This window comes from Balaenoptera musculus, chromosome 1 (assembly GCF_009873245.2).
Source record: "Balaenoptera musculus isolate JJ_BM4_2016_0621 chromosome 1, mBalMus1.pri.v3, whole genome shotgun sequence".
Lineage (NCBI taxonomy): Eukaryota > Metazoa > Chordata > Mammalia > Artiodactyla > Balaenopteridae > Balaenoptera > Balaenoptera musculus.
In genome coordinates, this window is record NC_045785.1 from 22,788,155 (window position 1) to 22,812,023 (window position 23,869).

The window sequence follows — 23,869 nt, forward strand, 5'->3', positions numbered from 1 at the left end:
TTTCCTCATTTGTAAAATGGGGCTAATAATAGTTCTACCTCATAGGGTTGTTGAGAGGAATAAATGAGTTAATGTACATAAAATGTGAGTTTCACAATGTGCGTTTCAAATTAAGTTGTCACTACCATGGAAGCAATCTAAATGTCCATCAATAGGGAACAGGTTAAATAAATTATAGTACATCCAATTAAGGTAATTCTTTACAGTTATTTTTAAAAGCTTCTGATGGGAATATCTACGTGATAAACTGGTAAATGAAAAAGCTCAGTGCAGTATGCTGTAAATAATTTGTAGAGAAAAGTACCTGGCACATAATAAGCACCAGATAATTATTTGCTATTGTTATTGTTTACTTACTATAATTATTTCTGCTTGTGTTTTTACTATCTTTCCAGACAAGTAAACCTGAGAACCTTTTTTTAATCCATCCATAATTCCTATATTTTGGGACATGGCGAGAGGAGGTGGGGAGCCAGAATAGGGTTTTATTGTTTGCATATATGTGCATGTATGTGTACCTGAGGTAACATTTACATACAGTGCTATGCACAGATATTAAGAGTTCAATTTTTGATTGGTTTTGACGAATGTATCTACCTGTGTAACCAAGACACATTTGGGTTCAGAACATTTTCATCACTCCTGAAACTTTCTTCATAGCCTTTGCCAGTCCATCCCTCTCCCTCTAGGCAGCCACTGCTCTGATTTCTGTTATCATAGCTTAGTTTTACCTGTTCTTGAACTTCATATAAATGGAAGTATATAGTCATACACTTTTGTGTCTGAACATGTTTTTCAGCTTCATCCATGTTATATGAATCCATAGTTCACTGTTTTTTATTGTTGAGTAGTATTCCATTGTATGAATATACCGCAATTTGTTTATCCTTTCATTTGTTGATGGACAGTTGAGTTGATTCCACTTGGGGGCAAATATGGATAAAGCTGCTTTAAACATTCATGTGCAAGTCTTTCTGTGGACATATGTTTTCACTTATCTTGGGTAAACACCTAAGAGTGGAACTGCTGTGTCATAGGATAAAGGGATGGTTAACTTTATAAGCAACTGTGAAAGCTACAGTACCATTTTGAGAAAACACTGGTAAGAAAAGAGGCCCCATGTGGGAAGAGTGTTAAGTTGGAAATCATAACAATGTCTCCTCCCTCTTCCACCTTCTTCAGAGACAGAAAAGGAGGAGGAAGGGGGTGGGAGGGAGGTAGAAAAAAATAGATTCTTAGGTTTAGTAGAGGATGAGCTCTTCAAAAAGGTTTAGCCCTCTTGGCACGCAAATTCTTTTTTTTTTTTTTTTTTTGGATTAAAAAAATTGTTATTGAAATATAGTTGATTTACAATGTTGTGTTTCGGTGTACAACAAAGTGATTCAGTTATACATACATGTATATATCTGTTCTTTAGATTCTTTTCCATTATAGGTTATTACAAGATATTTAGTATAGTTCCCTATGCTATACAGTAAGTCCTTGTTGGTTATTTTATATATAATAGTGTGTATATTTTAATCCCAAACTCCTAATTTATCCCTCCCCCCAACCCTTTCCCCTTTGGTAACCATAAGTTTGTTTTCTCTGTCTGTGAGTCTATTTCTGTTTTGTAAATAAGTTCATTTGTATCATTTTTTTTAGATTCCACATATAAGCGATATCATATGGTATTTGTCTTTCTCTGTCTGACTTGCTTCACTTAGTATGATAATATCTACGTCCGTCCATGTTGCTACAAATGGCATTATTTCATTCTTTTTTATGGTTGAGTAATAGTCCATTGTGTATATATTGGCACACAAATTCTTAATAACAACTTATAATGTACTTTTATTTCTAAAATCTCTTTTGATCTTCACAGCAGTGCTACAGTGGAGGCAGAGCACATTTTACAGGGTAGCCTGTTATAAAAATGAGAAAACTAAAGCTCAGAAAAGTCAGAATGACTTGCCCAAGGTTCCACAGCCAGCCACTGTCTGAGCTGGGACCTGAACCCCAATCTTCAGATAGGAAGTCTTTGCCCTCAGTCCTAGTTCAAGCACTTATTAGCATAGAACCTTGGCAAATTATTTTTTTTTAAGGTTTCTTTTTATTTTATTTAATTAATTTATTTACTTTTATTTTTTTGGCTGCATTGGGTCTTAGTTGTGGCACGCTGGATCTTTTGTTGCAGCACACGGGCTTCTCTCTAGTTGTGGCGTGCAGGCTCCAGGGCACGTGGGCTCTGTAGTTTGTTGCACGCGGGCTCTCTAGTTGAGGCGCACGAGCTCAGTAGTTGTGGCGCGCGGGCTTAGTTGCCCTGCGGCATGTGGGATCTTAGTTCCCTGACCAGGGACCGAACCCGCGTCCCCTGAATTAGAAGGTGGATTCTTTACCACTGGACCACCGGGGAAGTCCCTTTGGCAAATTATTTAACCTCTCTGGACCTCACTTTTCTTAACTATACAGTGAGTATAATAATAGTACCTACTTCAGATACTGAGAGGTGTGATTGAGGTAACAGTTGCATTATGTGCTTGGCATATAGTACAAGTGCGATAAATGTTAGTTGAGTCTGAATCTAAGGTAGATAAATATGTCTGGGCTGAAGAAAGTGTTAGTAAACCAGCCAATAATATGCCTGGTGTGAGGGTGACGTGTGTGAAAGACTTAGGTGACACATCATGTTCCCTCTCTTTGTTTTGTCCATATTCCTACCTGGAAGTGAATCCAGCCAGGGACTCTTCTCTTTCCTAATTCTCTTCTCCTCCTTCTGCCCTCCCCACAGTATCTCAAAGTTTTGGCTCAATGAAATGTGGCCCTGCTCATAAAAAAGTTGGAGGCCTCTGCTTATAATGCAAATGACTTATATAAAGCAGCAGAAAAGGATGGTAACCTAGCACATTGCTTGCTGCAGAATTCTTTTTTATTTATTTATTTATTTAGTTAGTTATTTATGGCTGTGTTGGGTCTTAGTTCTTGTGCGAGGGCTTTCTCCAGTTGCGGCAAGCGGGGGCCACTCTTCATCGCGGTGTGCGAGCCTCTCACTATCGCGGCCTCTCTTGTTGCGGAGCACAGGCTCCAGACGCGCAGGCTCAGTAGTTGTGGCTCACGGGCCCAGTTGCTCCGCGGCATGTGGGATCTTCCCAGACCAGGGCTCGAACCCGTGTCCCCTGCATTAGCAGGCAGATTCTCAACCACTGCGCCACCAGGGAAGCCCTGCTGCAGAATTCTTTATGAAAATAATTGCAATTCTCTAAATGCCCCTGTGAGTCAGTGTACAATACCAGTACCAGGTATTTTATCTGAAAAGCATGTAGCTGTAGGCAGCCTCCAGCCTCCTCATCTCATTTGTTTCCATCTTGGTCAGAGGTTGTCAGCAGCTCTGAGTCTGCTAATGGCCCAAATGGTTGCTGATAACTGTTCATCAGGCTGAGTTTGGTTCCTGCCAGCCATCTCTCTTCCTTTTTGCTAATGTCATTTCTCAGCCTGATGATAATATATTTACTTTGGTCATAGTACAGTGAGCTCTGGAGAAAAAAGAAATAGCCCCAGCCCTTGTTCTCTGTATAGATTAGTTGTGTAGCCCAGCATTAAATACTTTTAAACCCCTCCTATAATGACGAGGATCCCTTTCAATAAAAGTTTTGTTGTCAGAAATGTCATTGAGATATTATATGTATTTCCTCCCACTTTACCTTAAAAGGACATTTCCTATCTCATGTGCTCCAGTCTCCCATCTTGATTTTCATAAAAGATAGCCTCAGATTCCTTGGTCCCTTAAACCCCAGCAAGGACCTTTCCTTGTTCTTTCTGGAAAGTTCTGTCCTATGATTCAGAACCTAGCCATGCTTTAGCAACCAAGAGTTTATACCTTTCCTTCCTGCCTTGGGTGGTGTGTAAAGAGCTCCAGGTTTGTGGAGAGGATTAGTTTTGAGTCCTTGGGCAAATCATTCACTTTCTCTGAGCCTGAGTCTTACCTGGGAGTGCTAATAAGTTTCTGCCTTTTCTATTTATATTCATAGGGCTTGTGTAAGCATCAAAAGAGAAAGTTTTGAAAGCCATTTATGAGCTATAAAATGCTGTATACATGTGCATAGTTATTGTCACTCTTGCTGAACCTGTGGTTACACTCCTGCCTCCTTTTTCTCATCCACTCCTGTCACTGACCCAATGCTGGGGAAACTGGACTTGTCCAACTATTTTAGAAGGAGCTTTGTTCCCAGGGGATTAATTTTATTTATTAATTAAGAGATCACTGTAAGGGAATTGGGTTTTTGCTTTAGAACGTGCAGCTGCAGAGCAAAGCTGCATCTACAACATTTGCCCATGAGGTTTCCTGACAGGCATGGTGATGAGTTGTGTCTCCTTCTGCAGACTGACGACAGCAACGGGGACTTGGACCCAGGAGTCTTGCTGACAGCTCAGACCATCACATCTGAGACCACCAGCAGCACCACCACAACTCAAATTACCAAGGTAATAGACAGCTAGAAATTCCTTCTGAAATCCAGTGGCATGCCAAGTTTGCTGCCTCTCTGCAAGAACCCCGGTCCATAAGCAAGGGCTTTCAGCTTCTTCCTTACTGAGCCAAATTATTCCCAGTGTCCGGGGTGGAAAGGCCCTGCTGCTTTCCCCAGCAATAAACCCAGGGAGACCCTGAGCATCCCTGCCTACTTCGTGGTCTCGTTAAAGTCACGTGTGGTTGTTCTCTTTACACATTCGTCTGTCTCCCTGGTCAGTGAGTCCCCTATCTGACTGTGGAGGTCAGCCTAAAAAGTCAGTTTAAAAAGTCAGTTGCAGAGTTCACGTCTCCCCACAACTAGGGCGCCTGCTGAATGCTGGTGCGGGACCCCGATGCCCAAGGAGATGGGAAGAACCCCCAAGTGAACCGGTAGGATGTGGGGGGACTGAGGGGGGAGGAGAAGTGGAGGCTGGACAGGACTGGAGCCCCTGAGGGGTGACTGAGAAGGGGGAGGGGTTCCCACGCCTGGAGGGACCCTCGGAGGCTCAGGTAAGGGGGGAGCATGCCCAGCGTTTCCCCTGCCCAATGGGCCGGGGAAGTCTGCCCAGCTCTCGGGCAGGTCCTACGCCCTCAGAGGTCCCCTCTGGGCTGGGTGGGTCCTGGGGGCATAGGAGGAAGGCCAGGAGAGAACAGGAGAGGCAGGCGGGAGGGGTCCTCCAGGACTGGAGGAGCGGGAAAGGAGCGAAGGGCGTTTGCCCCGCCCATTCGAGCCCAGGAAGCTGGGGTGGGGGTGGGGGAGGGGGGGTCCCCTGCCCTCTGAGACCAGAGGCAGGAGGCAGGGGGCACTGGGTCCCTTCTGTTCTGTTGAGCCTAGGCCCACCACCCCTTCCCCCACCAGGGCCTTTTCCAGCCCTGTGGGTCCTAAGCATAGGCCCCGCCCACCACCCAAACCTCGCCCCTGCTTAGGCCCCGCCCTCCACAGCCAAGGCCTTTTCCACTTTTTTTTTTCCTCCTCTTTTTTACTATTGTGGCTCTGTTTTACCTTCCGGTTGTTGTTTCATCTATATTTTTATTTTTATATTTTTTCTAACGTATCTGTTAGTTTCCTAATCTAATTTTATTTTTTACTTTGTTATTGTTCTCCTTTTTTTTTTTTTTTTTTTGCCACCCGGCATGGGCTTGCGAGATCTTGGTTCATGAGCCAGGGGTCGGGCTGAAGTTCCTGCAGTGGGAGCTCTGAGTCCAAACTACTGGACTAACAGAGAGCCTCAGACCCCAGGGAACATTCATCACAATGAGGTCTCCCAGAGGTCCTCATCTCAGCACCAAGACCCAGCTCTACCCAACAGCCTACAAACTCCAGTGTTGGAAGCCTCAGTCCAAACAACCAGTAAGACAGGAATACAATCCCACTCATAAAAAAAAGAAAATAAAAAATGAGATGGCAAAAAAATATGTCACAGATGAAGGAGCAAGGTAAAAACGTACAAGACCAAATAAATGAAGAGGAAATAGACAATCTACCTGAAAAAGAATTCAGAGTAATGATAGTAAAGATGATCCAGAATGTCGGAAATAGAATGGAGGCACGGATTGAGAAAATGCAAGAAATATTTAACAAAGATCTAGAAGAACTAAAGAACAAACAAACAGAGATGAACAACACAATAAGTGAAATGAAAAATACACTAGAAGGAATCAATAACAGAATAACTGAGGCAGAAGAATGAATAAGTGAGCTGGAAGACAGAATGGTGGAAATAACTGCCAAGGAGTAGAATAAAGAAAAAAGAATGAAAAGAATTGAAGACAATCTCAGAGACACTAAATGCACCAACATTCGAATTATAGGGTCCCAGAAGAAGAAGAGAAATAGAAAAGGTTTGAGAAAATATTTCAAGAGATTATAGTGGAAAACTTCCCTAACATAGGAAAGGAAATTGTCACCCAAATCCGGGAAGCGCAGAGAGTCCCATACAGGATAAACCCTAGGAGAAACATTCCAAGACACATATTAATCAAACTAACAAAAATTAAATTCAAAGAAAAAATATTAAAAGCAGCAAGGGAAAAACAAAAAATAACCTACAAAGGAATCCCCATAAGGTTATCAGCTGATTTTTCAGCAGAAACTCTGCAGGCCAGAAGGGAGTGGCAGGATATACTTAAAGTGATAAAAGAGAAAAACCTACAACCAAGATTACTCTACCCAGCGAGTATCTCATTCAGATTCAAGGGAGAAATCAAAAGCTTTTCAGACAAGCAAAAGCTAAGAGAATTCAGCACCACCAAACCAGCTTTACAACAAATGCTAAAGAAACTTCTCTAGGCGGGAAACACAAGAGAAGAAAAAGACCCACAAAAACAAACCCAAAACAATTAAGAAAATGGTAATAGGGGGCTTCCCTGGTGGTGCAGTGGTTAAGAATCTGCCTGCCAATGCAGGGGACACAGGTTCGAGCCCTGGTCTGGGAAGATACCACATGCCGCAGAGCAACTAAGCCCGTGCACCACAACTACTGAGCCTGCACTCTAGGGCCTGCGAGCCACAGCTACTGAGCCCACGCACCACAACTACTGAAGGCTGCACACCTAGGACCCATGCTCCGCAACAAGAGAAGCCACCACAATGAGAAGCCCGTTGACACAACTAGAGAAACCCCGCACGCAGCAATGAAGACCCAACGCAGCCAAAAATAAATTAATTAATTAATTTTAAAAAAAAGAAAATGGTAATAGGAACATACATATCGATAATAACCTTAAATGTAAATGGATTAAATGCCTCACCCAAAAGACACAGACTGGCTGAATGGATACAGAAACAAGACCCATATATATGCTGTCTACAAGACACACACTTCAGACCTAGGGACACATACAGACTGAAAATGAGGAGATGGAAAAAGATATTCCATGCAAATGGAAATCAATGGAGTATCAATACTTGTATCAGATAAAATAGACTTTAAAATAAAGACTGTTGCAAGAGATAAGGAAGGACACTGCATAATGATCAAGAGATCAATCCAAGAAGATGATATAACAATTATAAATGTTTATGCACCCAACATAGGAGCACCTCAATACATAAGGCAAATGCTAACAACCAGGAAAGTGGAAATAGACAGTAACACAATAATAGTAGGGGACTTTAACACCCCACTTACACCAATGGACAGATCATCCAAACAGAAAATAACTAAGGAAACACAAGCTTTAAATGATACAATAGACCAGGTAGATTTAATTGATATTTATAGAACATTCCACCCAGAAGTGGAAGAGTACACTCTCTTCTCAAGTGCACACGGAACATTCTCCAGGATAGATCACATTGGGTCACAAATCAAGCCTCGGAAAATTTAAGAAAAGTGAAATCATATCAAGTATCTTTTCTGACCACAATGCTATGAAATTGGAAACCAACTACAGGAAAAAAAACTATAAAAACCACAAATACTTGGAGGCTAAACAATGTGTTGCTAAATAACCGAGACATCACTGAAGAAATCAAGGAAGAAATAAAAAAATACATAGAAACAAATGACAGTGAAAACACAGTGACCCAAAACCTATGAGATGCAGCAAAAGCAGTTCTAAGAGGGAAGTTTATAGCATTCAATCTCACCTCAAGAAATAGAAAAATCTCAAATAAACAACCTAACCCTACACCTAAATCAATGAGAGAAAGAAGAACAAAGAAAACCCAAAGTCAGTAGAAGGAAAGAAATCATAAAGATCAGAGCAGAAATAAATGAAATAGAAATGAGGAAAACGGTAGCAAGGATCAATAAAACTAAAAGATGGTTCTTTGAGAAGATAAACAAAATAGATAAACCCTTAGCCAGACTCATCAAGAAAAAAAGGGAGAGGATGCAAATCAATAAAATAAGAAATGAAAAAGGAGAAATCACAACTGACACCACAGAAATACAAAGGATTATGAGACTACTACAAACAACTATATGCCAATAAAATTGACAACCACAAAGAAATGGACAAATTCTTAGAAAGGTACAATTTTCCAAGACTGAACGAGGAAGAATTAGAAAATATAAACAGACCTATCACAAGTAATGAAATTGAAACTGTAATTAAAAATCCTCCAACAAACGAAAGTCCAGGACCAGATGGCTTCACAGGCGAATTCTATCAAACATTTAGAGAAGAGCTAACACCAATCCTTCTCAAACTCTCCAAAAATATTACAGAGGGAGGAGCACTCCCAAATTCATTCTACGAAGCCACCATCACCCTGAAACCAAAACCAGAAAAAGATATCACAAAAAATATTACAGACCAATATCACTGATGAACATAGATGCAGAAATCCTGAACAAAATACTAGCACACAGAATCCAACAACATATTAAAAGGATCATACACCATCATCAAGTGGGATTTATCCCAGGGATGCAAGAATTCTTCAATATATGCAAATCAATCAATGTGGTACACCATATTAACAAATTAAGGAATAAAAACCATATGATCATCTCAATAGATGCAGAAAAAGCTTTTGACAAAATTCAACATCCATTTATGATAAAAACTCTCCAGAAAATGGGCAGAGAGGGAAACTACCTCAACATGATAAAGGCCATATATGACAAACCCACAGCAAACATCATACTCAATGGTGAAAAACTGAAAGCATTTCTACTAAGATCAGGAACATTAAAAAAAAAAATCAGAAATCTCTGGCATTCCTATACACTAACAAGGAAAAATCAGAAAGAGAAATTAAGGAAACAATCCCATTTACCATCGCAACAAAATGAATAAAATGCCTAGGAATAAACCTACCTAAGGAGGCGAAAGACTTGTACTCAGAAAACTATAAAACACTGATGAAAGAAATCAAAGATGACATAAACAGATGGAGAAATATACCATGTTCTTGGATTGGAAGAATCAATATTGTGAAAATGACTATACTACCCAAAGCAATATACAGATTCAATGCAATCCCTATCAAACTACCAATGGCATTCTTCACAGAATTAGAACAAAAAACTTTACAGTTCGTATGGAGACACAAAGACCCCAAATAGCCAAAGCAATCTTGAGAAAGAAAAACAGAGCTGGAGGAATCAGGCTCCCTGACTTCAAACTAAACTACAAAGCTACAGTAATCAAGACAGTATGGTACTGGCACAAAAACAGAAATATAGATCAATGGTACAGGATAGAAAGCCCAGAGATAAACCCACGCACATATGGTCACCTTACTTTGACAAAGGAGGCAAGAACATACAACAGAGAAAAGACAGCCTCTTCAATAAGTGGTGCTGGGAAAACTGGACAACTACATGTAAAAGAGTGAAATTAGAACACTCCCTAATACCATACACAAAAATAAACTCCAAATGGATTAAAGACCTAAATGTAAGACCAGACACTATAAAACTCAGAGGAAAACATAGGAAAAACACTCTTTGACATAAACCACAGCAAGATCTTTTTTGACCCACCTCCTAGAGAAATGGAAATAAACCCAAAAATAAACAAATGGGACCTAAGTAAACTTAAAAGCTTTTGTACAGCAAAGGAAACCATAAACAAGACAAAAAGACAACCCTCAGAATAGGAGAAAATATTTGCAAATGAAACAACGGACAAAGGATTAATCTCCAAAATATACAACCAGCTCATGGAGTTCAATACAAAAAAAACCAAACAATTCAATTAAAAAATAGGTGGAAGACCTAAATAGACATTTCACCAGAGAAGACATACAGATGGCCAAGAGGCACATGAAAAGATGCTCAACATCACTTATTATTAGAGAAATGCAAATCAAAACTACAATGAGGTATTACCTCACACTGGTCAGAATGGCCATTATCAAAAAATCTAGAAACCGTAAATGCTGGAACGGGTGTGGTGAAAAGGGAACCCTCCTCCACTGTTGGTCGGAATGTAAACTGATACAACCACTATGGAGAACAGTATGGAGGTTCCTTAATAAACTAAAAAAAAGAACTACCCTATGATCCAGCAATCCCACTACTGGGCATATACCCTGAGAAAACCATAATTCAAAAAGAGACACGGGGACTTCCCTGGTGGCGCAGTGGTTAAGAATCCGCCTGCCAATGCAGAGGACATGGGTTCGAGCCCTGGTCCGGGAAGATCCCACATGTCACGGAGCAACTAAGCCCAAGCCTGTGCTCTAGAGTCCCTGAGCCACAACTACTGAACCCATGTACCACAACTACTGAAGCCCATGTGCCTAGAGCCCGTTCTCCACAGCAAAGTAAACCACTGCAATGAGAAGCCCACGCACCTCAACGAAGAGTAGCCCCCACTCGCCGCAACTTGAGAAAGCCTGCGCGCAGCAACGAAGACCCAATGCAGCCAAAAATAAATAAATAAATAAATAATTAAAAGAAAAAAAACAAAAAAAAAACCAAAAAGAGACACGTGCCACAATGTTCACTGAAGCACTGTTTACAATAGCCAGAACATGGAACCAACCTAAATGTCCGTCAACAGATGAATGGATAAAGAAGATGTGGCACATATATACAATGGAATGTTACTCAGCCATAAAAAGAAATGAAAAAAAAAAAAAGGGGGGGGGCTTCCCTGGTGGCGCAGTGGTTGAGAATCCGCCTGCCAATGCAGGGGACACGGGTTCGAGCCCTGGTCTGGGAAGATCCCACATGCTGCGGAGCAACTAGACCCGTGAGCCACAATTACTGAGCCTGCACGTCTGGAGCCTGTGCTCTGCCACAAGAGAGGCCGCGATAGTGAGAGGCACGCGCACCGCGATGAAGAGTGGGCCCCGCTTGCCGCAACTAGAGAAAGCCCTCGCACAGAAACGAAGACCCAAAAATAAATAAAAAAATTTATTAAAAAAAAAAAAAAAAAGAAATGAAACTGAGTTATTTGTAGTGAGGTGGATGGACCTAGAGTCTGTCATACAGAGTGAAGTAAGTCAGAAAGTGAAAAACAAATACTGTATGCTAACACATATATATGGAATCTAAAAAAAAAAAAAATGGTACTGATGAACCAAGTGGCAGGGCAGGAATAAAGACATAGACATAGAGAATGGACTTGAGGACACGGTGGCAGGGGGAAGCTGGGGCGAAGTGAGAGTAGCATCAACATGTATACACTACCGAATGTAAAATAGTTAGCTAGTGGGAAGCAGCAGCATAGCACAGGGAGATCAGCTCGGTGCTTTGCGATGACCTAGAGACGTGGGATAGGGAGAGTGGGAGGGATATGGGGACACATGTATGCATATGGCTGATTCACTTTGTTGTACAACAGAAACTAACACAGTATTGTGAAGCAATTATACGCCAATAAAGATCTATTTAAAAAAAAGTCAGTTTAAGGGCAGGTGTTGTTGGTATTATTAAGCAACCATATTTTCCAAGCCAAAAATCAGAACTCAGGGTCTCACAAAGAATTTTTATGTCATGTCCAGGATCAAGGCCATGGGAACTGTAGTTTGGATGCTGAAATATTGAAATTATTAGAATATTGTTTATGGGGGCAAGAGGGACAAAGTATCTAAAATTGGAGCTACTCCCAGAAAATCAGAGACAATCCATGTTTGCGGTAGCACTAGATGAAAAAGCATTTTCTTGTAAATAAGAAATCTAGATTCCTGACCAAGCTCCATCATCAACACACAGATGACTGGAAGCCAGTTACTTAATGTGTCTAGACCATGGTTTCCTCATCTGTGAAGTAGGGAAACCTACCTACCCTGGGGGGATTATTTGAGGGTCTTTTGACATTAGTAATATGAAAATGTTTTAAAATAAAGAGCCTAATTTCAAGCTGCATGACATTTTTTGTTCATAGTCTTCTGATTTGTTTGTCTCTTGAAAACAATCAAAATATACAGGAAAAGAGCAAAAAGGAACACCTGTTTTGTTTACTCACAGAAATTCTTTGGTGTTTGGGAGGAAGAAAAATAAATAATAGAGAATTATGACTTTCTGTTTAGCTTATTAAAGATTTTAGCAATACTAGGGAATAGGCGTGTGCTCATTTTAGCAGGTCCAGCCAAGATTTTGAACAAGTGTGTGAGAAAGCTACCCTATTCAGTACCCAGCAGCAGATTAAAATTTGGAGTATAGTTTTCAGACTAATTTCTTGCTGTTGTTTTGTTTTGCTGTTTGGGTTTTTCTTTCTTTCTTTCTCATATGGTCACCTCCCTTTGGTTTCAGACTGTAAAAGGTGGGATTTCAGAGACCCGGATTGAAAAGAGAATTGTGATCACAGGAGATGCCGATATTGACCATGATCAGGTGGGAATGCTGAGATTCTGGGCATGGGAGAGGTTCTGGGGCAGGATCACTGATGGACACCGAAATTGGCTTGCAAAAGATAACAGCTTTATCTCCAAGGAGCCCTCTCAGCTACTCTAGCTCTTAATCGAGAAGAAGGACAAAGAGAATCGGATCACTGAGGTCTGTGGGATGGGGGCCGTAGATTGGAGAAGCAGGGAAGTGTAATGCGAAGAACATGGGCTTTAGACTCAAATCCTAGTTCTTACCGTATTCTAGCTCTAACTCCCTAGGCCTCCGTTTCCTCATCTATAAGATAGAATCTTCCTTCAAGGTTGTTGTGAGAATCAAGCGAGATACAGATGTACATTGTGGGGCATGTGATGGGCTCCAAGTAAATGGAGCTGTGCTGTTCAGGGGATATCATGTACCCACACCTGTGCTGGAGACAGTAGACGATATCAAGCCAGCGTGTGGTCTCTACCCTCAGAGGGGCGAGCTAGAGGGGACACAGTGTCATGGGCTGGAACTCAGGAGACCTGGAACTTGATTTCTGTCCTAGATCTATCACTGACTTGTTGTATGACCTTGGGCAAATCACTTTACCTCCCATATTTTTTTTTGTTCTCTCCTAAAAGAGAGTAGGTTGATCTAGCTAATTTCTGGGCCCTCTGAGTGCTAAAATTCTATGCTTTTATGTTAATTAGGTGCTAATTGTGTGCTTCAAGCAATTAGCAAATAATAAGGTCAGGATTAATGTTCCCAATTCTCTGCTGGGTGAGGTTAGAACGGTAAAGCTACAGAAAAGCAGGGGTGGAAGAGACTGCATGTAAATGCTTCTGGAATCATTGACAGGAGTGCTGGAGCAATAGTTCTGTGGCCTTTATGCTGATATGCTGAGTGCCTTAAAAAAAAAAATAGACTGAGCTGCAGTGCTGGCAGTTCCCTTGGTAGCAGGGTTGAGACTTACAGCTGAGAACACCGGGCTGAGGTTCCCAGCAACAAGGCTGCAAAAAGCCCAAGTGGGAGGCCTTGCAGTCTATTTGCCCCAGCTCAAGGGATCCTGCTGTGTTACCAGCCTGCACTCACCTACGCGGCCTGATGTGATCTGAGCCCCTGCCACGTGCTCCATCTGTGCTAGATGGCATAGGAAGGTGTTTTGGATTGGGAGTGAGACAGACCTGGGTTGAATCCTGAGTCTGCAACTTACTGGTTGTGTGTCCTTGAGCAAGTTATTTTACTTCTCTGAGCTGTGGTTTTGCCATCTGTAAAATAAAGATAATCATAGGTTTCTTTCAGGGTTATTGGACAAGCACACTTGATAGCTCAGAGAGGTGCTCCAGTGTCCCTCAGTCTCTGAGGCATGAGGGACATGTGGAAGGGATAAGATGTGGTGCACTCTGGATCGGGAGGGGGCACTTTAAGAAGGTGCAGGCTGTCAGAGAGAGAGGGGTGTAGGCCAGAGTAACCAGAGAGGGGGCTTGGGCTGGGCTTTGAAGCGTGAGCAGACTGGTTGAGCAAACAAGCTGAGGGAGGATGAGCAGGAGCCTGTAGAGGTAGCGGTGCCAAGAACAGCTTTCATGGAGTCAAGAGACCAAAAGAGGGATTTCCCTTCTTCCCGTCCCTCCTAGAAGCAGTCTTAAGAGCCAGGGTCAACAGTCAGCTGGTCAGATCTAGCTAGAGTCCTTTTTGACGGGGGCCTGTCACTGAGAATCCCATGCTGCCATCCCCCAAAGGCTGTGTTGGGCTCTTCCACCTTGGGGTGCTCTGAGCTTAAGGCTCAGCGACTTGCAGCCCAAGGGGAATAGTCGTGTCATTGTTCTTCTTTGACTTTCCCTCTGCTCCCTTCAGCTTTTCTAAAATGATCAGAACTCCTCCAGATACTAAAATAGGGTCGTCATCCCTTCCACCTCCCTCTGAAACTAAAAAACAGTGTGGTAAAGAGGAAAGTCTCATAGACTTAAGTGAAAATCCCCATTGTGTTACTTACTAGCTGTGAAACGTTAAGCACTTTAACCACTGAACCTCGGTTTCCACGTCTAAAAAATGAAATTAAGGATACTACCTTAATTCATTGAGTTGTTGTGAAGACCAAGTAAATAATAATAAGTAATGTACTTAGGCCAGTATGTGGCATGTCATGGGCCCTCCCACTCTTTCTTCCTTTCTTGTCTCTACTTTGGCCAAAGACCTCTCTTCCTTTTTGTAGCATGCTTCGCTATTTTCCTCTCCTGTCCTGAGCTTCCCGGTTACCCTACACTGAACACAGAGTTCACTTTGTTCTTTAGACTCCCTTTCTTGAGTGAATCTTCCCAGAGCCACCCAGGCTGTCACGCCTCAAGGCCCTCCCTGATTCCTTGAAGACAGCTCTAAGCTTTCCCTGTGTCTGTGGTTTTAGTCCAGGAGCCTCCCTAAGCAGGATAGGGTGGGTAACGGCCATCATCAGCCTGGCTTAGCCTACATGCTGCTCTGGTTCTGTAGACAGAAAGATTGAACTTGCCAGAGAAATGGTGTCCCATGACCCCTGCCTTTTTCACCAGCCAGGCTGCTTTCCGCCTGATGGACGTTGTTTCTGTCTTTCTCAGGTCCTCGTACAGGCCATCAAGGAGGCAAAGGAGCAGCACCCAGACATGTCAGTGACCAAGGTGGTCGTCCATCAGGAAACCGAAATCTCTGAGGAGTGAGCTCAGGTATGGGCCGTCCTTGTGGAGTGGAGCCATCCCCCCAGAGGTGTCCACACTGGGACTGGATAAACTGAAGGCAGAGGAAGACTGAGGAGGAGGATGTGGGAAGTTATTAAGTGTCTGGCTCCAACTAAAGCAGCTAGGCCTCCTCCTGCCCTCAGCAGTGCCAGCAGTGATGGGGTGGAAGAGGTACCCCAAACGTGGATGTAAATCCCACCCGCCTCTTGAATCTCCACGCGTCCTCCTGCTTCTCCACCTCACCTCCCCCCACCTCACCCCGCCGCTCTACTCTCTGCTGTCACAGGTCTCTCTGAGCTAGACCTGGGAGGCCCAGAGGAGAAGAACAAAACCAAGAAAAGCAGCACTCGCTGTCTGGAAATGAGGGTTTGGGGGATAGGAAAGAAAGGGCTGAAGCTCTGGGGCCAGACTAGAGAGTTGGAAGCAGGATAGCTGCTTTTTGGGAGCCAGGGTTCCAGATAAAGTCATGCCTAAAGGTAGTTTACAAATAACTTGAGAAGCCATCACTCACCCGGCAGGACGGGGCCCTGTAAACCGCTCAGGCCCTGATGGTCACTTGTGGCCACAAGAACTTGGCACTGGGACTGGGTAGCAGTCTCCTTTGCGGGATTTTAAAACTTTGCTTCTTTCTTTCCTCTAGGAACTGTCCTACCCTCCCCCCTCCCCTGACTCCCTGCCCATCTCCCATCCCAGAGAAAACCAGCAGAGTGACAAAGAAGCTAACCTGCAATAGTCAGACTTCAGACTTTTAAGATGATTGCTTCTAAACCACCAGAAAAGCAATTTCATTTTCTATTTGGAGTTTATACCAAAAAAGTCTTCTAGATATCACTGATCCTTTTGAATACATTTTTTCTATATTGTGATACCAGAAATTGTTCAACTTTTCACTTTTTGGACTGTTTTTAAAGAGTCTTTTGTTTTTTTATGGGGTGGTTTGTAACCCCTTCAGCCCAGCCTCTCCCCATTTATACTGACAGGGTCCACAGCATTCTTCGGGAAATCCTCCAATGACTCTGTCAGCTGTGTTGGGGGACAAAGCCAGCTTAATGGGGCTTTCCTGCTCCTCCCCTAGTTTATACCCTTTAGATGGCAGCAGAAACTTCATAAACCAGCCCTTTCTCAGAGCCAGTGATGTAACTTTATCAGAATGTCAGGCAGGGCGGTTGCCCTGATCCAGAGACCCCAGGAAGATGTCCCTGTCCCTTTGCTGAGGGTGGTTTGGTGAGGCAGAGGCCTCTGCTAAGAATGTAGTATTGTTTTCCTTCCTCTCTCCTATTCTTTCTTTTTGGAGCTTCTTTAGATCAAAGACATAAGAAGTTGCTTCAGATATATCTGATACTGTGAATGTTTGAACATATCCGTGGCCTTCACCTTCCTGCCCTCCCTCCCCTTTTACCTCATCAGAAGCAGTGGCTCTGCTAAGTGCTCCCCCCACCTCCCATCTCAGGAGAGACCAAAACTCACAGAAAAATAGGCACTTTGGGCCAAAAGCACTGACCGCACATTTTTAGCGGTGATTTGGACAAAGAAAGTTGATGAGATTTTTTTAAAGGTTTTCTAGTTCTGGGAATGTGCACTTCACACAGGGGAGTGGTGGGGTTTACCTCAGTTGGATCCTGCTAAGAAGTATTTCCAGGAGACCATCCCTGAGCCTCTCTCTTTAATCCTGGGGCGAGAGAGGATGTGACTGAGAGAGGAGGCGATCATGGTCCAGACCGGCCCCTGCCTGCAGATACGCTTCTGGAGCGTGGGAATTGGCTTTTAGGGGCCACCCTCCCCACAAAACTCCACTTGACAAGGGGTACAAACACCAGCTCTACTCATCCCCACTTGCCATCTGAGGTCTGTCAGGTTTTGTGGCTTGATGTTTGTGGTGGGTTTGGGTTTAATTTTTTGTTTTTGTTTTTGAAAATGAGGACTGATGTCCCCAATTCCACTATTCCTGGTAAAGATTAGGGGACATTTTTATTCAGTAGGGCTTCTCTGATCTTCCAGCTTGCTTCCCACAAACAGATCTACCTAAGAGTTCTTAGAATCCTAATTCTAGGACAGAAAGTGAGCTTCCTGAGGTGGACAGCGGGTCACAATCAGCAGTCACTGGGGGCTCCAGGGCGGTGAGCAGGAGAGAAGTCTACAGCCTCTGCTCCCGGCAGTGGGAGCCAGCAGCACGTGTCCGGAGTCTCTGCTGGCTGAGCTTTGTTTAGACAAACTCAGTTGGTTTGAACTGATTTCATGAGTGTGCGTTTTTCTCTTAGTACTTACTTGAGACTGTTACTAACCAACAGGTAGCTCTCTCTGGGCAGGGACAGGAAGCGCTCAGGTGGGATATGTGACAGGCTGCGGGGGAAGGAGAGTGCCCTGTCTCAGGGACAGACAGCCTGGGGCATAGGGTCTGGAACGATGGGGCTTTCCAGGCCATGCCCAAGCCCGAGCTTTGTTGCCCAGAGCGGTGGGTGGTGAGGTTGGAAATCCAGCTCACATCAAATAGGCATGCAACGTGAGCTCACTTGCCAATGGCCAGCTGTCCTGCTGGAAGAGCTGCGCCGGAGCTCGCAGAGCTGCAACCTGTGGAATGAAGATGGGGAAAGGAAGAGGGCACAGCATGCATGTCAGGAGCCTGGCACACTGAGTATTCTGTGCCATCCAGGTCAGTGTGGCCACTTTCACTGCCTAGGACCACAAATCAGGGGCCTGAACTTCCCCTCAGTCTGTCACCAACTCACTTCACCCTGCTTCCTTGTCTATAAATCGGACCAGAAGATCTCCAATGCCCTTCAGGCGCTGAGAAGCCATGATTTGGACAAGCCAACACGAGGGGTGTCCTCCCAAGCCTCTTTCCCTTTCCTCCCTCTCTGGTTACAGAATTTGGGGTTTGGCAATTGTTTGGATCTTTTTTTTTCTTCCTGCAACTGTGTGTGTGCGTGTGTGTGAAGAAAAACAGACTGTCCAGGTGGAAATGGTGAAGAGGGGAGAAGAGTTCATTTCCAGTGTCAACAACTTGGCAGTTTTCCTAAAGTGACTCAGACACAGCACAGTAACAACTCTCACTGCAATTTTATTTTTAATCTCACTTCAGAAACAAAGATTTCTTCCAAGCCACGTGAGGTCTCTGCCACCCACCTACCCAACTCACCCACAAAGCAGGACCTGAATTTATCCGCTGAGGGCCCACAGAGCCTGGCTGCAGGGACCTGTCAGGGAACCTCTGCCTGCCCCCAGCCCCCCACCGTGTGTTCTGCGGGGCAGCTGAGGGTAAGGGAGCAACAGTCCACCTTGGGAAATGGAGCCGGGGCTATGGCCTGACCAACACCAAGGAAGGCTCATGGGAAATACCTGTCCAGGATCTTAGCCCCAGGCTGGTTGGTTTTACAGATCTCTCTCAAATGTTTTATTTTGGTGACAAAAATGAAGGAGCTTTGTAAATTAAAAAAAAAAAAAAAAATGAATCATATCAAGTAGTTGTTTACATTTCTTGGCAAAATAGGAACTATGCCAGCCGAATCAAATTGGCAAAATCCTTAGATTAAATAGGCAATAATTAGGTCTGCCGTTTTGGCCTTTTGTAGTTAGAGAAGTGGTGGTAGTGTTTAGATACTGTTTGGTCTTGCTTCTTCTTGTATTGCATTTTTCAATAAACTTAAAAAAAAAAAAAAAAAGGACTGACTCTGTGAAGATTGATCAACTTTTAAAGTTCTCTTCTCCTACCGGCAACTTGGGAAAAATTAAACATGCGACAGGAAGACCCAAATCCAAGCCATTTTCTAAAGCTGTCCACATTGACCAAAATGCAGCTTCAACATATAAAAGGATTTCTGGGAACTGGCATACACTTTTTGCCAACTGGAGGGAAATTTCGTGGCACAGGCCACGACAAAGGAGAGAAAGGGGGCTTCTCAGACCTCTTTGGGGAGGGGCCAGACCCTCATCGTGGCACAGGCCACGACAAAGGAGAGAAAGGGGGCTTCTCAGACCTCTTTGGGGGGGGGCCAGACCCTCAGTGTGAAGGCATTGGCAGTAGTGTAGCCCTCGTGGGATATACCTTGCATGGCTGAGGGGGGGAAGGGGTTGAGGTGGTAGGAGTTAAAGGCTCAGTCTCCATCCCAGGTGGCGGTGGAACATCTCAACTCCACCCCATTGCCCGTCTTCCCAGAGGCCCAAACCCTATCACTAGTGCCACCTTGGAGGGAGCCTGTCCCAGCCTGTAACATCACAACCTACCTTCCAAGTCTTAGGGTCCTTGCCCACCACTTTGGGTTTGCCAAGACACCAGATACATCTCCTAATCACCCTGGCCTAGACCTCCAGCCCCCTCAGGTACCTGTCCAGGGCTAAGGCCACTTTTGGAGGCTGAAGGAATTCCTAAGGCTGAGTCATGCTGGTCTCCAGATTCCACGTTAAAACACATTCTCTCCGGCTTTTTGAACCCTTGTGCGGTTGGCATTTCTCTGCCGACATGCAAGTCAGGATGCCTTAGCAGCTGCTGGGGCCAGAGCATCCATCCCCAGTCTGGGATGTGGCTGAAGCATCTACTAGACATTGGGACTCCCAGTCCTAGTCCTGTACCATGGTCCATGCTGCAGCCTCATAGCAGGCTGTCCCCTGCTCCTCAGACCCGGGCCCCCAAGTCCCCTCCTCCTCCCAACTTGGCGTAACCCCCCAGACTAAGGCGGTCCAGCCGTGGCCAGCTTCGGTGAGCACAGTCCCGAGCTGCTGGGGCCCTAAGCAGGAGCTCCCCAAGGCCCAGATCCAGAGACTTGGAATGTTCAATGCAGGAACCAGAGGGCTGCACGGTGATAATCACATGGCCAGTCTGGGTCCGTGGACCCCAGGGTGGGTGCAGCCCTGGGCCCTTCAGCGGGTAACTGTTGAGCAGGGCAGGTAACCCCAAGCGAGGATTAGCAGGCTCTGAACGCAGACTCCGCACTGACGGGACTGGTGAGGTACCCCGACGCGGGGACAGGTCCCAGCTTTCTGGCTCCACGCAGCCTATGGCTCGGGGAGTCCTGGGGCCGGGGCTGGGGAGGAGAGCGCAGTCCCAGCCCGGGCCGTCCGGGGGTCGGAGCGCCTGAGCCCGCAGCACCCCCTGACGAAGCCGTCGCGTCTCCAAGTCTCGGTTCTCGTAGAGCAGCGTGTTGGCGCAGATGAACACGAACAGGCCGACGCCCATGACCACGGGCCCAAGGAGTCGCAGCCGCTCGTGCGGGCCGTGGGCCCGGCCGGCGCCCCGACCCTCGCGCCGCAGCTCGCTCATGGGGGGCGCGCTGGCGTTTGCAGCCCGGGGCCCCGGGACCCCGGCGCGGTGCGGCCAGTAGCCGGCCACTGCGATGCCCATGCCCACCAGGACCACGAGCGCCCCCAGCGCCGCGAACGCCCCCGACGGCGAGCGCAGCCGCAGCCGCGCCCGCACCCGCAGGGGCTCGGGCGGGGAGCGCGGGCGCCGCCGGCGGCCCAGGCGGCGGCCCAGGCGGGAGACGCGGCGCTCGGGGCTCCTCCGCAACTCCCCGCAGTCTCCGGGGCTCCCAGCCGTCATCTCTCAGTCGTCTTGGCGCTCTGAGGGGAGAGAAGGTGGGAGGCAGGGACTGAACCGACGGGCCTACGGTCGGAGCGCCAGGTCGGGGGCCCACATCCGGGAGGGAAGATGGGGCTGCCTGGCCCAGGACGCTTGGAGATCCCTGGCGGCCACCCCCGGATTTTCCCGGGCTGCGAGGCGGGGAGCCGCCCCCGCTCGGGTTTTCCGCAGCGGAGCTCCGAGCCAGGGACGCGCGGCAGAAGCCGGAGTTGGCCGGGCCCGCGGGCGGAGACCAGGGAGGGGGTCGCGGGCTGCTCCTTGCCGCATCCTTGGCTGCGGGGCTCCGGCCGCCTGCGCCCTCTTGGCCAGCTTGCGGGTCCCGGGCCTCGGGAGGTGTGGGGCCCCCGGCAGCGGAGTCTCCAGGGTAAGTCCCGCCCGAGCTCGAGCTCACCCCCGCAGGTGGCTGCACCGTAGTAAAGGAGGGAGGGGGCACTCAGCCGCCCGGGTCCGCTGGGGTCGCTCGCGGGCCCCACCTCCCCTCTGCTGCGCTTCAAGTACCGCAGGGAAGGAAGGAGCGGGTGTCACGGCCTCCAGCCTCTTCCTGCCCGCCTCCTCCTTCCAGACCTCCTCAGTCAGCACTGAAGCTGCAGCAAGAAAGACTTGAGCTAGACTCCGAGAAGACCGCTCTGACCAAAACAAGTGGCAGACTTGGCCCAGGATTTCTTTAAACTCCGCGAAGAAGAGGCCGCCCCCTCCTCCAGCGGCCGCAGGAAGCAGGGGGCTGCGGGTGCCGGGCGCCGGGCCTTGCCAAATGAGCTCCCCTCCTGGCTCTCCTGTCAGCCCGGGCAACGCTGTTCCCCCAGGTTGCAGCGTTTCCAATTCGGGCTCCTCGGGATGAAACATCCCCCTTTCCAGCCGCCTGGCCTCCTTTCCGGCCTCCTCCGCCCGAGGCCTCAGTGGCCCGCGTCCGGGCCGGAGCAGCACCGCCCTTGCACCTCTGGCTGCCCCAGGGTCTGGGCCGCCCGGCTTCAGCCCCTCCCGGCTGCTGGTGCGGCCTGGCCTGCGGCCTGAGGACTGAATCCGGGCCGGGCAGGAGTCGCGGGGCTGCGTGTGGTGTGGCCCCCACAGAAGGGAGGATGTGGGAGGAAACGGTGCCCCGGCCGGGGCGCTCCGGCCTTAGGAGAGGAGGGTTAGCACCTCGCTGTCCAGTGGTGCTTCCTCACTGCCCCAGTCTGGTTTCTCCACAGCTGCAACGCCGGAACCCGTAGTCGAGGCCCCAGGAAGGAGGCCTTGTTACCCTACTCACTCCCCATTCGCACCCCCGAAGCTCAAAGCAGGACACCCCATCCCTGCCTCCGACAGCAGCGCTGAAGGCCCAGGGCCTAGCATAGAGCCCCGGCGTCTTCCGCGTCCAAAGCCTGCTATTCAGAGGGAAACTGCGGCCCAGAGAGGCGGAGGGGCCTGCCAGGGTCATAGACCACACAGGACGGGGGCTCTACTAGGACCCAACGCTGGGCACTTCTCTGCTCAGCCCCGGGAGCGTCCTGGGAGGAGGCGAGCCCCGTTCCCCACCCCGGTCTCTGAGTGTGGAGCCCTTTCCCCAGCCCCAAACTGGAGAAATGACCACCCCGCCCCAGGCCAGAGCTGGCGCTCCGGCCCCAGCTCCGGAAAGGTCACCCCTGAGCCACCGCGGGTCCTGGCGGGAAGGGAAGTAGAGGCTTGCAGAGAGATGGGGACATGCTCAGAGACCCTGAGACTCTGGAGGGCGTGAATCGACGCTGGGGACCCCGGAGAGGCAGAAACTTGGAGACACAGTCCGAAGGTCCCATGTCTCGGGAAGTTGCTCGGGGCTGGATCCCCGACACTCCGGGGTCCCGCCTCCCCGCGCGTCCACACTCCGGGGAAAGGAGGAACCGGGCTCCCGACCCCCCACGCAGCGCCTATCTGGAGGGAGAGGCTAAACAAAAAGTTGGGGAAAGTGGGGGGCGAACCCCAGGCTCCTAGTTTTGCTCACCTGGCGCCTCCGCACCCGGCTGGGTCCGGGTCCGAGTCCACGCGCCGCGGCTCGCGGCACTGCCGCGGTCTCCTAGGAATCCCGGCCCCCGGCCCCGCCCCCTGGCCCGGCCCCGCCTAGCGCTGCCCTGGCCCCGCCCTCCTGGAGCCCCAGGGACAGTCTGGCCAGGGCCCGGCCAGGCCCCACGGCTGGAAGGAGGCAGCGACTCAAGTCTGAGGCTCGCAGGTAAGCGCTGTGTGCGCGCCCGGTGACTCGGAGGATCCGGGGGCTCGAGTCCCCCGCTAACGTCGTTCAGAAGGCCTGGGAGGGCGCCCTCTTCCCACGTGCGGAAACTGAGACCCCTGCCCAGCCCCACAGCCTGAGCGAGCAGACAGGATTCGAAGCCCGCACGCCCTCCCCCGTCTCGCAGAGTCCCTCCTTCCAGTCGCCCCGGAGAGGAATCTGGGGGCATCTGAGAGCCTACAGATGCCCAGCGCCGTCCGGGGAGCTTCCGGGAGGAGGTGGCCGGAGTTCCTGCTCCGCCCAACCCTACTATCTGAACCTACCTCTGTCTGAACCTCACTGCCTTCACCTGTAAAATGGGCATAATGGTGTCTGCCTCGCCAGATGCTGAGAGGTGAAATTCCGGCGTTGGGGGCTGGGCGCACAATACGGGCGCAGCCCGGGGTAAGCCCACGAGCGCTTAATGAAGAGTAGTCACGTGGGGGGAGGGTAAATAGAGATGAACCAGGTTCTCAGAGTTGATTGAATCGAATGGAGTGTCGCGGGTCCTGCCGGTCTCCCTAACCTCCCCGAAGATGTGCCCAAGCTGGAATGGGGAGGCGGTGCTCGTCCCAAATCAGAAGACGGGTTCGGAGGTCCGCGGCTCCCCCTGCGGACCGGCCCAAAGGGGGTAGCCCAGCTTTCGTGCCCCGCCCGCCCCCAGAGGCAGGAATG

At 47.9% G+C, this 23,869-nt stretch overlaps 2 protein-coding genes across 25 annotated transcripts in view; one reads left to right on the forward strand and one right to left on the reverse strand.

Annotated features, from left to right (window-relative positions):
• The window catches only part of EPB41 (erythrocyte membrane protein band 4.1), a 204,777-nt gene extending 185,711 nt beyond the window's left edge, over window positions 1–19,066 (forward strand). For 18 of the 23 annotated variants that reach the window (XM_036847646.1, XM_036847814.1, XM_036846869.1 and 15 more), the window contains 4 exons: window positions 4,360–4,461; window positions 12,646–12,726; window positions 15,291–15,395; window positions 16,048–18,885. In XM_036847646.1, the coding sequence (XP_036703541.1) occupies window positions 4,360–4,461; window positions 12,646–12,726; window positions 15,291–15,389 (282 nt within the window). In that variant the 3' untranslated portion in view covers window positions 15,390–15,395; window positions 16,048–18,885. Of the gene's footprint in view, window positions 1–4,359; window positions 4,462–12,645; window positions 12,727–15,290; window positions 15,396–16,047 lie in introns of all 23 variants that reach the window. The other 5 variants (XM_036848056.1, XM_036848206.1, XM_036848127.1 and 2 more) reach the window with 1 other exon arrangement.
• On the reverse strand, window positions 19,041–23,549 carry TMEM200B (transmembrane protein 200B). Of its 2 annotated transcripts, none has more exons than XM_036849159.1 (2): window positions 23,479–23,549; window positions 19,041–20,960 (listed from the first exon to the last, which is right to left on the reverse strand). In XM_036849159.1, exon 2 carries the CDS (start codon window positions 20,938–20,940, stop codon window positions 20,017–20,019), a length of 924 nt encoding a protein of 307 aa, XP_036705054.1. In that variant the 5' UTR covers window positions 20,941–20,960; window positions 23,479–23,549; the 3' UTR covers window positions 19,041–20,016. The 2 variants fall into 2 exon arrangements, with proteins under 2 accessions (XP_036705054.1, XP_036704967.1); XM_036849072.1 differs by lacking the exon at window positions 23,479–23,549 and adding an exon at window positions 22,934–23,014.
• Window positions 23,550–23,869: the final 320 nt, after the last annotated feature.